Consider the following 13,640-nt stretch of genomic DNA (forward strand, 5'->3'; position numbering starts at 1 on the left):
TAAACCAATATTACCATGTTTAGAGGAGCGAGCACAAGCACTTTAGCACTGATTAGCAGTGGTAAAGTGCACAGTTGAGATAAGAAAATTGCTAAGAGTTATGCTCTGTGAAAGATGGTGACCTTTGACCCCTGGAGTGGAAAAAGGAGCATTTGAGTCTCTGCCGGTGCTATTTACCCTTGGGGTGGACCAGTGCCCAGGGGTCGGCGCAAGGTAAATTTAATTAATTATCCAAGGAGGGGGAGTCCTTGGGCCTCATCCCCCCAGTCAGCGTGACTTCCATGGGGCAGGGACCACATGCCTGGGTCCTGAAAACAAAGAACGGGCCCTGGGATTCCACTCCCTGGACTCAAACACAGGAGCAGGGGTGGCCCAGCCACACACAGCTGCTCCTGCTGCTGACAGGAGCTGGAGACAAGTTGCTCCTGCAGCGGGAGCAGGAGAAGCAAGAAAAACAGACTATCTTGCATGCCGGCCGGCCACTGGAGTTGGCTGGGCGCGAGGGAGCCGGGCAGGGTTGCAGAGGCCTTTCGGCTAACCACTCTGCCCCCAACATGGAATTTGCCTTGGGGTGGCCCGGGTGGGCATGGGCACCCTCTGTAATAAAAACAAAAGAAGAAAAAGGCTCTGTGGCTCAAGGCCGCATGCATTGAAAGAATGCAGCCGAAGCCAATAATAAAATAGTCATGGCTCCCAGACTGAGATTGCCCCTACATGTCTCGGGAGAGGCTGATCTGCATACGTTCCTGCCTTTTGTGGTGCCCCAAGGAAAGCAGGGGCACCACCACCATGCTTACAGACGTGCTTGGGGGCTGCAGGAGAGCAGCAGGCCCCTTTGATTAACTTTAGCAAGTTGACCCTATGTTTCTGAGGTCATATAATCCATGACCTCCAGGCTTCTTCACCATAACTTTGAAAGACTTTCCAAGTCTGAGACTTTTGTTCTCCAAGCTGTGAGAACAGTGCCCTCTAGAGGATGGTTTTATGGCTGGATTTTCTGTGGCTTAAAAGTGTTTCAGAAAGACTTAGATCCATGTTATATTAATTTTTAATGCTTTATTGATACTATATTATTGATAGTGACTTTTGATAAACATCACAAAGCCTTATGAATAATAACAATTCCTTTTCAATATGGTTATTGATTTCAATGACATCATTGGAATGTTTTAACATGTGGTTACTGCTCTTTTAATTTGGTGACCTTTCACAAAGCTAATCGGTTTGCCGTATATTATTATTTCAATGACCCCTTGACAAAGCCAAAACGTTTTCCTTATAGATTGATGTGGTGACCTTTGACAACGCCAATAGGCCTGCTTCTTTTAAAGTGATACCCTTTCTATATTGTGATGTTCTATCTGGTATAAGTGGGGGGTGGAGGGTACTGTGATTTTTTTGGACGCTGTGACCCAGTAGTAGTCAAATGTGCTTTTGCAATGTCGCCAAAGATATTTCAATCTGTCTGATGTATATATCTGTAAACTAATGCATAGTATTTAGTAGTGTGTGTGTGCAATAAATGTACTTTTCCTTTTTCAAAGTAGAAGCACTGACTGGACAATCATTTATCGAGTGTTATTATTGCATGCCAGTGACTGGTGATTACTAGCCCCCACCACCTCCCCTGAGTAGGCCTTTGACTGCTCTGTTTTGTTATCCTGAGATAGGCAAGTGCTACATGGGGTGCTTGGTTCCCAGTATGGAGAAATTGTGCACCTATTACTTGTGCAGGCCTCACACCCTGCACAACTAACAACTGCAACAGGGAACAATTTAGCACAGAGGTAGAGAAATCAGTAGAAACTAGCCCGAGACTATGAGAGAGACCCAGCCCTTTTCTCGATGATGGCAATGACTCAAGCCCCATGGCCAATACTGGAAATGGGTGAATATTAATACACACGCAGTCTCTACTGTTACCACCAATGTACTGGTTGATGAATATTTAAAACAACGATTGAAGGTGGTGGTCCTGTGCCTACTGGCCGGTAGAGCAAGTCAATGTCTATCTCTCATTGAATCCGTAATGTAATTTGGAACATTGTTTTGATTCCTTTCTTTGCTCAAGTTCAGCTTTTCAGAAGTTATGAACTTTTTGCTACATATTTTATGAGTTTTAAGCATGTGGCTTATCTTATGCAAGCCAACATGTTTTTAAAACGCTACATGTCATTTTGAGAAAACAGTTTCAATGTTTTTAAAACTTAGCAACACCTTTTAGACTATTTTCAATAATAATATCATGAATACATTTTACAACTTTTTAACAAGCAAGAATATTCTTAGAAAATCTCTTTAAAGTAGCTTTACTTTTAAATATAAGTGCCAACTTATTTCCCCTTTTTAAGAAATAAGCTAAACGATTGTGAGAACTATAAAATGTATTATGGAGATGGTGCAAACATATTACACAAATTTTATTTATTTGGGATAGTTCCATTTCTTAAATTCATTCTGTGGAAGTGCAGCCTTGGGGTTAGCCAAAATTCACAGATGTTGCATTTGTGTGTGGAATTTTGATATTTATTTTGCAATGACATAAACCTTTTGATGATGTTAGGCTCTTTATGGAACTATTATCAAAATGTATAATATGTCATACCCATGAATAAGGATTGTAGTAGTGAACAATAAGAGGCCAGATCTGGCCAAGTTTGATGGAAAGGCACCTGCTTGACCAAAATGTCAACTAAATTTGCTTTTGAAATAGAGGAACCGAACAAAAAGTTAGCAGCATTACCATTGTACTTAAGACATTCAAAGACACTTTCTAGGACATGAGTTGGTTCATTATATTGGCTCTTGTAGGCACTCACTGGATACAAACTTGGACTGTGTCCTACAGAACATGACAGAGTCATGTCAGTCAAAGAACTTACCGTGACGTACTTAAATACACGTTCCATGGTTAAACATCAATCAGACATTTACAATATTTTGGTCAATGATGCTCCAGACATGCTTTTATTGTCTGAAACCTGGCTTACTGAGGAATCCTCTCCTGAGATTCTGGCAGCTCTTCCAGATAACTACTTTTTTCTACACACAGATAGACCCTCAGGAAAAAGAGGGGGCGGTGCAGCAGCCCCTATAAAAAAAGAATGGTCCGCTACTACTCTGTCACCTTTCGAAATTCCATCAGTTGACTCTTTGGTAATTAAACTGTATCTGAAAAATAGCACACTTATATGTGTAGTACTATATAGACCTCCTAAAATGATGCCTGATTTTCCCAAAGCATTAGCAAATAATATTGCTTCCTTGACCACCGACTACGATAAAGTCCTGGTCGTGGGAGATCTGAACTAATGGGCTAATGAGACAGATGAAGGAAACCTATCCAGAGTACTTACGGAGTCCCTCACCAGCCTGAATCTTACTCAATATGTTCACTCTCCCACGTATATTAAAGGCCATTGTCTCGACCAAGTGGGGTCCACTAGTGTCATTTTGCATAATTTGGTAATTCTGCCATGTGTATGGTCAGATCATTCTATTATTAGTTTTAACTTGAATAATTTGTCAAAGCCGAAACATTTACCTCACCTAAGTAGCACCTTTAGAAATTAGAATCGTATTAATCTGCCTGCGCTCCTGGCCACTTTATCCTGTGAGCAGAATGTCTTAGAGGGAGATCTAGACAACTGGGAAAGAGAGATTACCGATTGGCAAAGGAAGGCCTTCAATACCCGTGCCCCTTTACAGTCTAAAACTTCCTGCCTCAGCATCTAAATGGTTCACAAAGGATTTGAAGATCTTAAAACTTCATGTACGCCAAGCGGAACGGAAATGGCGAAAATTGTACTCATCGGAGGATAAAGTGAAATTTATTGCTACGTTGCATGCTTACAAAATAGCCATACTGGAGGCCAAGAGAGCCTACTTTACTAATAAGGTACTTGTATCTGATAACAGCTCCAAAGAAATCTTTAGGATTGTGAAAGAACTATCCAATCCTAGTAAAGTGACCCCACCTCTTTTGGCTACTTTGTAACGACCTGAATTCCTTTTTTGAGGAAAAAATAAACAAAATTCAAAATTCCATTGATCCTAATAATAGTACTACTAAAGATAGTACGACCTATTCCAACTCTCACTCCCTTAACACCTTTCCCAAGTTGAACATTAAACTTTTTTGGATCTAGTAGTAAAGGTCAAATCGGGCTCCCCTAAGGAGGACTGTCCTATTAACTTACTGAAAGCAATCTTCCGGGCCTTCCCTGACACTTTTCTGGAATTCCTTAATCGCTCTCTGTCCTATGGTATTGTACCGCCAGATTTTACGGAAGCTGTGGTCATTCCTATCCAAAAAAAACAGGGTCTGGATTTCAGAAAGCTGTAGAATTATAGACCAATCTCACTCCTTCCATTTCCAGCTAAACTGTTGGAGGCCCATGTAGCCACCTGTCTTAGTTCCTTCCTTGAAACCAGTACGTTTTTGGATACTCATCAGGCAGGCTTTCGTCCAGCGCACTCCACAGAATCTGTGATCTTATCGGTAATGGATGATCTTAAAAGACAGGCTGATATTGACCGCTCTCAGGCCCTGATCCTCCTAGACCTGTCTGAGGCAGTTGATACTGTGAACCACACTATTTTATTGGAGCGAATTGCCGCAGCTGGTCTCGGGGGCCCAGCACTGGATTGGTTCAGCTCCTTTTTAGAGGACCATAAACAATCAGTGTGGCTTTCGCCATACAAATCCAATATGGTTGAAATGTGATGTGGTGTCCCACAGGGTTCCTCTCTTTCACCAATCCTTTTTAATATATATACGTCCTTTAATCTCTAGTCTTAGGCAGATGGGGGTGAACATTTTCAATTATGCTGATGATATACAGCTAATTTTCACCCTAGAGAACTCAACAGAATCTGAAGATTTTGTCAGGAGCTCCATGCTGCATGTGAAAACATGGATAAACAATAACCATTTAATATTTAACTCAGAAAAGACCGAGATTATCATTCCAAGTAATAAACGTATCCACTGGACACCCTCCCACTGGCCGCCTGAGTTAGGTGCGGCTCCTCTTCCCAAGCCAGTGATAAAGGGGTTGGGTCTTTATATTGCTTCGGATCTCGCTATGCGTGCCCAAATTAGCTCAGTTACATCCGCCTGCTTTGTTCAACTTCCTAAGTTGCGCAAGATTAGGCGGTTCCTCAGTAAAGAGGCCAGCATCCAAATTGCGATTGCTCTTATTCTGTCAAAGATTTACTATGGAAATGCCCTTTACCTTGGCCTTCCACAGAATCAGAGACATCGTCTTCAAATGATTTAGAACTAAGCTGCTAGAATCATCTACCTTAAGGATAGACGCTGTCATATCACCCCACTGCTTAAAGATCTCCACTGGCTTCCAGTGGAGCAACAAGCTAAGTTTAAAACTGGCTTCATTCAAGACACTGGTCCAAGTTTCATCTCTTCGCAAATCAGTAAGTATGTACCTCAGCGTACTCTGAGATCTATGCATCAGAATCCTCTGAAGGTGCCCAGAATCAGAATCAAGCGCATTGGAGGGACCCGGTTTTCTTTTCTGGGCCCGATGTTCTGGAACTCACTACCTATCTCACTCAGGCTTGAGGTTGATTATGTGCTGTTTAGGAGACAACTTAAAACCTGGCTGTTCTCCCTAGCATACAACTAGTTGCATCTTGTTTGCTCTTTTCTCTGATCAGACTCCATAGCGCCGAGAGACCTGTCGCTGGACGTGCGCTTCGCTAAATTCCCACGTAACATAACATAACATGCAGGAAGTCCAAGGATCATGCACATTATTGAGTTTTATTCCATACATTTTAATAGTTCTCTTCTGATAATCTTATCTGCATAAAGGTTGCAAGGAAAGCAGATAATACACACCTTCCACAAGGTCGTAAGAAAGGAATGAATATCATTGTCAATGTAACTTGATGTTTTTCCTTTTTTTTCTTCCTAGATGACCCAGTAAGCCCTGAGATAACTGTCCCAGCAAACATCATAGACGGCAGTTCCATAACTTTAAACTGTATGACTCCATATTTCTGTCCGGACGACAGTATATCACTGCAGTGGAAGGAAGGTGTTCCAGAGGGGGCTTTCATTTCTACGGAAATGCAGCTAGATACATCAGCTGTTTTGACTCGACAAAATTTGCACACCATTGCGTCATGGCGGGAAAACCAGAAAACGCTCCAATGTGAAGTATCTGTTGGAAACCGTCGGGCAGTGACGGATGTGACGCTCAATGTTAAACGTGAGTACTCATGGGCATCAACACACCAAAAGGCAATGGGCAATGGGAGAGACACAACACATCCTCAGATCATCTTGGTGACATCATAAGGTTTAGACCTCTAGATACTCTATGGAGCCCTGTTTGCTACTGAATTGCTAGATAAAGGATTGGAAACTACAGAAAGTCAAAAAGGTTCCAATAGTCCTTTTTAACTCTTAACACCAGTAGCAGGGAGTTGAGTCACAGCAGTACCAAGAGGGAAGCCAGTGGAGGCAGCTCTTAATTCACCTGCATTTAGGCATTCTTGCTCCCAGGTTTCACTCCAAGGGGTCTATGAATAGACAAAGAAAGTTACAAATCCTGGGCACCATTGTTTTTTAGGTATTTAGAAAAGGTCAAAGACTGGATGAAATATAGTAGGAGTCTATATAACGCTGACGCTCATCATGAGAAGAGAAAAAGAGATGAACTTAGAGTAACTGAAATTACCACTAAGTACTAGTTCCTTCATATGAATTGCGCTAGGCTCTTCATTTGATTCTAACATTGACCAAGTGTGTTTCTTCTTCCTCCATTACATCTGTTTGGCCTATGTTGATAGCTTTGACCATTGTATGCAATCAGTATGCCATTTTCCTAATAGTGTCTGCATAATGCTAGACCCCAGGATAGTCCTGCGGGACTACTAGGCTTTTAGAGAGTGCTATCTAAAAAATGTTTGTTTTCTCTCCGATTTCTCATCTGCCAGTCCAACTGATCATTACCTGCTGGGGTTGACTAGATAAACTGGACTGAGCGTAGATCACAGCACTAGCAAAGAGCAGGTACTCAACAGTGAGCTCATAAATCAGTTGAGGATGAGAGGTTCCTGTAGTGGGGTGGAGTTGGAGCAGCATTTTGAAAAAAGATCTGGGGTTCATGCAACCTATTGCTAGTGACCCACAAAATGTTTTATGAATATATTTATGAAACTTCCCATTTTAGATGTTTTGGAGCCAAATTTGCACCGTGTGTCAATGGACGAAAAATAGTACGACAGGAGTACTCATTTATGTACTCCAAAATGCCTTCATAAATAGACCCCATTTAATCCAACCTGTTATTTAGCACCTAAAACAACCCATTACAAAGAAGGGTCTGCAGCAATAGACACTCAGGCTGTCACAATTCACAAAACAAATAACTCATGTAGAAACAACACTCAGAGGCAAAGTCAATGCTGAAATAAGACAAAATGCGAGAAACAACTAGAATATTGATACATAATAAGTCAGAAGATGCTTTTGTTAGTAGTCCAGGATTAAAGAGATGGCAATAAGGAGATTCTAACATTAAACTGCCAATTCCCCCTTTTCTGGGATAATGAATGCAGAGTAGATGGTAAAACATCTAATCAAGGAGAATATGAAGTTAAAGGTGAGAGAGAGTGAGAAGCAGCTAGAGTGGTCAGGAATTTTGTGGTTTAGATATTGACTGAGTGCAGCTGGAGTTGAACCGATATCCTAGGCACAGAAAGCTACCATCATGTCCTACAACATATATTTATCCATTAGATAAAATAATCAAAAAGAGTGCAATGCAACAAAATGTAAGGATGATGCTTGTGTGAAATAACAAATTCTAGACTTACCAAATGCTTCACAAGAGAGCTTGATGTCAAATCCAAGAATGTTCAGAATGCACACTCTGGAACCAAAGCACCCAGAGTGATAGTTGAAATGATAAGTAGGAAATTAAATCAAAACAATGAATCAAAGAATCCAAACCGACAAAGATTAAAGGAAAGCGAGAAGTGAATGAAGAAGGAAAAACAAAATAAAGTTGAAGCAATGCTGCAGGATGATGAACTCCATGGCAGCGGAAGCCCTCCAACAAGTTAAAGTTACTAGTCAATGAGGAGTTTGGACTGCTGCTTCTTATGATGTCCCCAAAGAGAATGCTTTTGTGTCTCAGTGTCCTGCAAGAACTAATCTCACAGCCAGGGGTCTTCTACAACCATATACGTGTCCTGCCCACCTGTGACCCAACCTCCATTGGCCCATCTACCAGCATTTCCAGTGCCTCCCATATCTAATCTGACACAGTATGCACTCTGAAGTTATGGTGCGTTGCTGATGTGAGAATGAAAACTTGTAAGGTGAGGTGTACATCTTGGTTACCAAAGGTGGTTGTTACAGAGTTGAATATTGGATTCCAACACGTCTGGATTTATTCAGGAATGATGTTTACTCAATCCTTGGGTATCCAACCAAAACCATCTTTGAAACAAGAAGCCAAACATGAGTGCTTCATTTCCCATTATCCATCTGCACAGGACAAGATATCACTGGTTTCCTGCTAAAACCATCTTTAAAAGAAGAAGTCAAGCAAGAGGACTTACTTTTCTATTATCCAGCTGCAAAGGAAGTAGCACCACTATATTTCCCGTCATCCACATGTACAGGAAGTGACACCATTGGTTTCCTGCCAAAACCGTATTTGAAAGAAGAAGCCAAGCAAGAGGACTTAATTTCCCATGATCTGTCTGCACACCACCCACTACCCCCTGGCTTCTCCCACCTCCCAGGGCCAATTAGGCCACGGCTTCACTGCGGACTTACAGTGAACATGTGCAGCAAGCACTCCAAAAGAAAGCTCCCTGCACCTGTCCATGCTTGGATGGCTCTCAGCACCAGAAACCCTGGTCCTGCCCACCTCTACCCTGCAACACTCCTCCGTGTTCTCAACTTCGCCGGTCGCTTGTCACACTGCTGCCACACCATGCCACATGGTGGGAGCATTCACACGTGCCTCCTGCAACTTATTATGCACTCTCCCATACCCAAAACTACAACTTTTGCACCAACACCACTCACTCACACAAACCAGACACCTGCTCACACAGACCACCGGCGCAACATGCCACACTTGCATACTGCTCAATACCCACTCACGCACTAAACATGCCACACAGATATCGAACCTACTGCATGACCACGCTCAGGACCTGCTCTTCCCCACAGAAACATGACTAAACCCAACCTCTCCACCTGACATTGCTACAGCAAGTCCCACTGGCAACAAGATCATCAGGCAAGACCGTCAGCACAAGCCCAGAGGCAGAGTCACCATTATACTCAAAGACACCATCACCTGCACCACCTACACGGACGCCCCCTCCAGCTAAATGGAACACCTCATATTCAAGACATACATCATAGCCAACTTCTCCCTAGAGAGAACCCTCGTATACAGACCACTGGAACCCTGCACCAATTTTGCCAGCGTCATCATAGACTTCATTGCACCCCTCATCATCAACACCAGCACCTTCATCCTCATCCTCATCAGAGACATTAACTTTTTTTTTTGCCCTCATATCACCATAGCGACAGAAAATCTCAGACCGTTCTTTCTGTCCATCTCGCAGTCTGTTGCATTTTCGGTTGGCTCCCCCACACCTTGAACTGAAAATCTATACAATAAAGATTTAGGTCTAGGAGTGCTAAGCCGCCCTTTTCAAGCCCACACCTCATCTTCTTCCATGCCAACCAAGCCTCCCTGGAAGCCCACATAAAACTGGATCTTATCTATAATTAATCAGAGACCTTAACTTTTACTTAGAAGACCACATCAACCCAAACTCTATGGCCTCTCTAGAAATCTCGGAAACCTCGGCTTCACCCAGCACATTACTAAACCCACCCACAGTGCCAGACAACTATAGGACATGATTTTCTCCTCAATCAGCAACATCAAAATCAACAAGCCAGCAACTATGACCTGGATAGACCACATCCACGTCAGTTTCAGCATACTCATCCCACACTACCACAGATTTACTGCTATCGGACTGACCCGCCACAGCTGGAAAAGCATCACAAAAGATGATGGGATTTCCGCCCTCTCTACACACCGGCCCGAACCCACCAGCACCTTGTTAAAGCCATTAAGAACCTTAACAGCAGGATTCATGCATGCCCCGACACCCTGGCTCTCTCTCAAGCACTATCCAACAGCAAGAGGCTGACTTCAGGCTAGCTGGTACACACAGGAACTCAGACTGATGAAGCATCAATATAAACAACCAAATTGCGAATGGAGACCAAGTCAAGACACCATGGAAAAAGACAGCTTTAAATCGGCACTACATTATAACACCAACCGATATGGAACACCATTGTGCCCCTGCTCAAGGAACCATATACTGACCCAGCCATGCTCTTCAAGTACAGATCCATATGACCCAGCCACGCTCTTCCAGTACAGATCCATATCCCACCCATCATTACTGGACGAGGCATTAGAGAAACTAATCAACTGATGCCTTACCTACCACCCCAGCAACCACCAGCTCCTTGATGCCACACGCTCCAGATTCAGGCCCAGCCACAGTACAGAAACAGCACTCATCAACAACTGCATGCTACTTGACGGTGTAGGCACAGAAGCACTTATTCTCTTGGACCTTTCTGCATCACGATCTCACGCCCCATCCTCATAAGCTGCCTTCATGAGATTGTCATCCAAAGACCCATTCTCCACTGTATCTGCTCCTTTTTAACAAATAGAACACAAGCTGTAACCTGGCACCCTACTCTTCAGAAGCTCACAAACTTATTTGCAGAATGCTCAAGGTTAATCGCTCAGCCCAACACTTGTCAATGCATACCTGATCCCTCTGGCCAATGTCACCCGTGCACATGATAGCAACATGCAACTCATACTTTCCCTTTTGGACAAGACCCCTAACACAAGAAACATGTTCCCCACCTGCATTCCTTTGTAGGAGCTACCTAGTCAAGAGAAGAGCGTAGCTAATTATTGAAATTGAGAATTTTAGCTGGAGAGTTATCTCCCATAGCAGGGAGAGAGATGTTCAAAAGCCTGGCAATGGTAGTCCCCTCGATTTGGCACAATTCTGCCACATCAATGTAGTAGAATTATGGGGGAGACATGTATCGATAAGAGCAGGTCAAACTACAATGAAAACAAGATAGCTATAATGGAGTATTGTTCCTCAGAAGGCGAAAGAGCTCTTGACGCAAATTCAATTGTCACCTCTATACTATCTGACTATTTTTGTGAGAGTACTTCTCCAAGGCCTTTGAAACTTGCATGCATGGTCATGATACATTTCAATGAAGGGTCAAAACCTTGCCTGGCACTTGCTCAACAAATATCAGATTACTTTTCATGATGTCTTTTTAGCAATTTAAACTTATTTTTCAACAATTGTTTAAACTAGAATGTTTTTTTAGACATAGTGTTCAACCCAAATAGCCCAGGACCAGTGCTAGTGGTTCGGCATAGCATAAGCATAGGAAATCAATTTTGACTGTATTACCAAATGTGCTCTCTGGGGAAATTGAAGCTCTTACCAATTTCACTCACATAATTAAACTATTGAGTGTGCCAGACCTAAAGTACACAAGATGAAGAACTTACTTTTAATCATTCAAGATGAGGTGAACCGGGAAATAGACAAACTTTTCAAACCATGTATTATAAAGCTGATTGATACTGCAGAGTGGATAGCTCCTTTAGTTGTAGCAGGATGATCGAATGGGAAAATTCAATTGTGCATCAACCTTAGAAATCTTACTAATAATATAATCGTTCAAAGGTTTCTCCTGTCAAGAATTAATAAAAATGCTTGCCATGACGAAGATGATGCAGGGTTTTCCAAGATAGAATTCTCATCGGCATATCACCAGGTGTGTTTGTACTCTGAGAAGAAAAAGATGACTGCATTCATGAGACCAATGGGGGTTTTCAGTATATTTGCATGCCATTCAGATTAGCGTTTGTGGCAGCGGTTTTTCATAACTTAATGCATAAATATTCTAAGCAGCACACACATAGACATTCTAAGTTTATATATATATATAAGAATCTGAAACTGACAACTTCATCGAGCCAGGTTTACTATTTGTAGTTCCTCACTTTTCCCTTGCCCTAGCCCTGTAGTGGTAAATAGGAAGCGTGTGAGGGGCCAACGATGAAACAAGGAGTCAACCCTGTGATGTCATCAGGGGTGCATGGGTGCATCATCTTAATCCTGCTACCTCTGCCATTTTGGTAAATTGATGTTGAGGTGTAAGGAGTTTCACCAGAATGTACTTTTGGGGTATTTTAGCCAACATTATTTATTTATGTATTTAGTTACTTAATATTTGTAGAGTGCGGGTGATACCGAAAGTAAGGCTTCTTGGCGCTAGTAATCTCAAGATTGTCAATACTATTTTGCCATGGTTTTCTCATTCTCAGATGCACCGAAGGGCACAGAAGTTGTTATCAATCCAAGCACAGTAAACATTAAAGAAGGGGATAGCGCCTCGATGGCGTGTACCGCGAACAGCAGCAACCCTGGCATCACCAGCTACAAGTGGTACAAGGATGAGGTTGAGGAGGCCTTCAGCATTGAGCAGGTGGTGACCTTCCAGAGTGTGGCTCCTTCTGACTATGGGCAATACCACTGTGAGGTCAATAATCCTATTGGAACTGGAGTGGCACCAGCCCGAACCCTGACTGTCTTCTGTAAGTTAGTTTGCATTTTTTATTTTATTAATTCCTAACTGTCTTTGGCACCACTCGCTCATCAGAAATTAAAAGTGACAACTAATTGTTAATGAGATTTGAAAACATCTTATGGCCTAGATTTACTAACATTCTATGTTGTGGTTGTGCCACTATTTTGGTGCAAAGTGTCAGGATCTCCAAAGCCATGCACATCTTGAAGTGAATTGCATGGCTTTGCATTGCATTTCCCTCCAAAAGTAACAAGGCAGCGCATCGCTTGCGTTACCGTGTGTTGGGGATGCGTTGCATGGGTGGAGCCTGGGAGTTCCTGTGCATGTGGTCAGAAAACCTGGGTTTGCAGATAAATGGTTTGCAGACCACAGGCTTGTGAATGGAAGAGAATTAGCTTTATTTCTCCTCATTACTTCCTCTTTGTATTCTGAAGCACACATGCAAGGACAACTAAGAGTCTAAGGATTATTTATTGTACCGGAAGGTATCCCTTTCTGCACAAACACAATCCTGACCACTAAATCTGGGCTTATGTCTTTTGTTTGCAGCAAGAGACAACCTAATTTGCTCCCTCGTGTTTTCCCTAAATTTTGAGAACATTTTTGACTTCTTCATAATTCCCAGAGGATTCCATGACCATCGCTGTGAGTGTTGCTGTTTTCCAAGGAGCACTTTTATAAACTTCACTTTCGCGTGAGTCAGGATTAGACTTCCGCATAAAACTTTCCAAATGCAAATGAACTTGATAACTTTTTTTGTTTTTATATTCTTCACAGGGAAAATAGTTATCTCCATTGAGAAGCCCCTTTGCTATCACACCTCAACAATTTGGGCTGCGCCATGCCTCTCACCACCCACTTGATTAGAGTAAATGTCTGACTGCTTCTGTGGTCACAATAGAACAATAGT

At 42.5% G+C, this 13,640-nt stretch overlaps 1 protein-coding gene across 2 annotated transcripts in view; it reads left to right on the forward strand.

The window, feature by feature from the left end:
• SIGLEC1 (sialic acid binding Ig like lectin 1) overlaps positions 1-13,640 on the forward strand; it is a 284,641-nt gene that overhangs the window by 111,601 nt on the left and 159,400 nt on the right. For both annotated transcript variants that reach the window (XM_085642703.1, XM_085642704.1), the window contains exons 4-5: positions 5,940-6,236; positions 12,468-12,737. In XM_085642703.1, the coding sequence (XP_085498829.1) occupies positions 5,940-6,236; positions 12,468-12,737 (567 nt within the window). The remainder of the gene's footprint in view (positions 1-5,939; positions 6,237-12,467; positions 12,738-13,640) is intronic.

Source organism: Triturus cristatus, chromosome 2_2 (assembly GCF_964204655.1).
Source record: "Triturus cristatus chromosome 2_2, aTriCri1.1, whole genome shotgun sequence".
Taxonomy (NCBI): domain Eukaryota; kingdom Metazoa; phylum Chordata; class Amphibia; order Caudata; family Salamandridae; genus Triturus; species Triturus cristatus.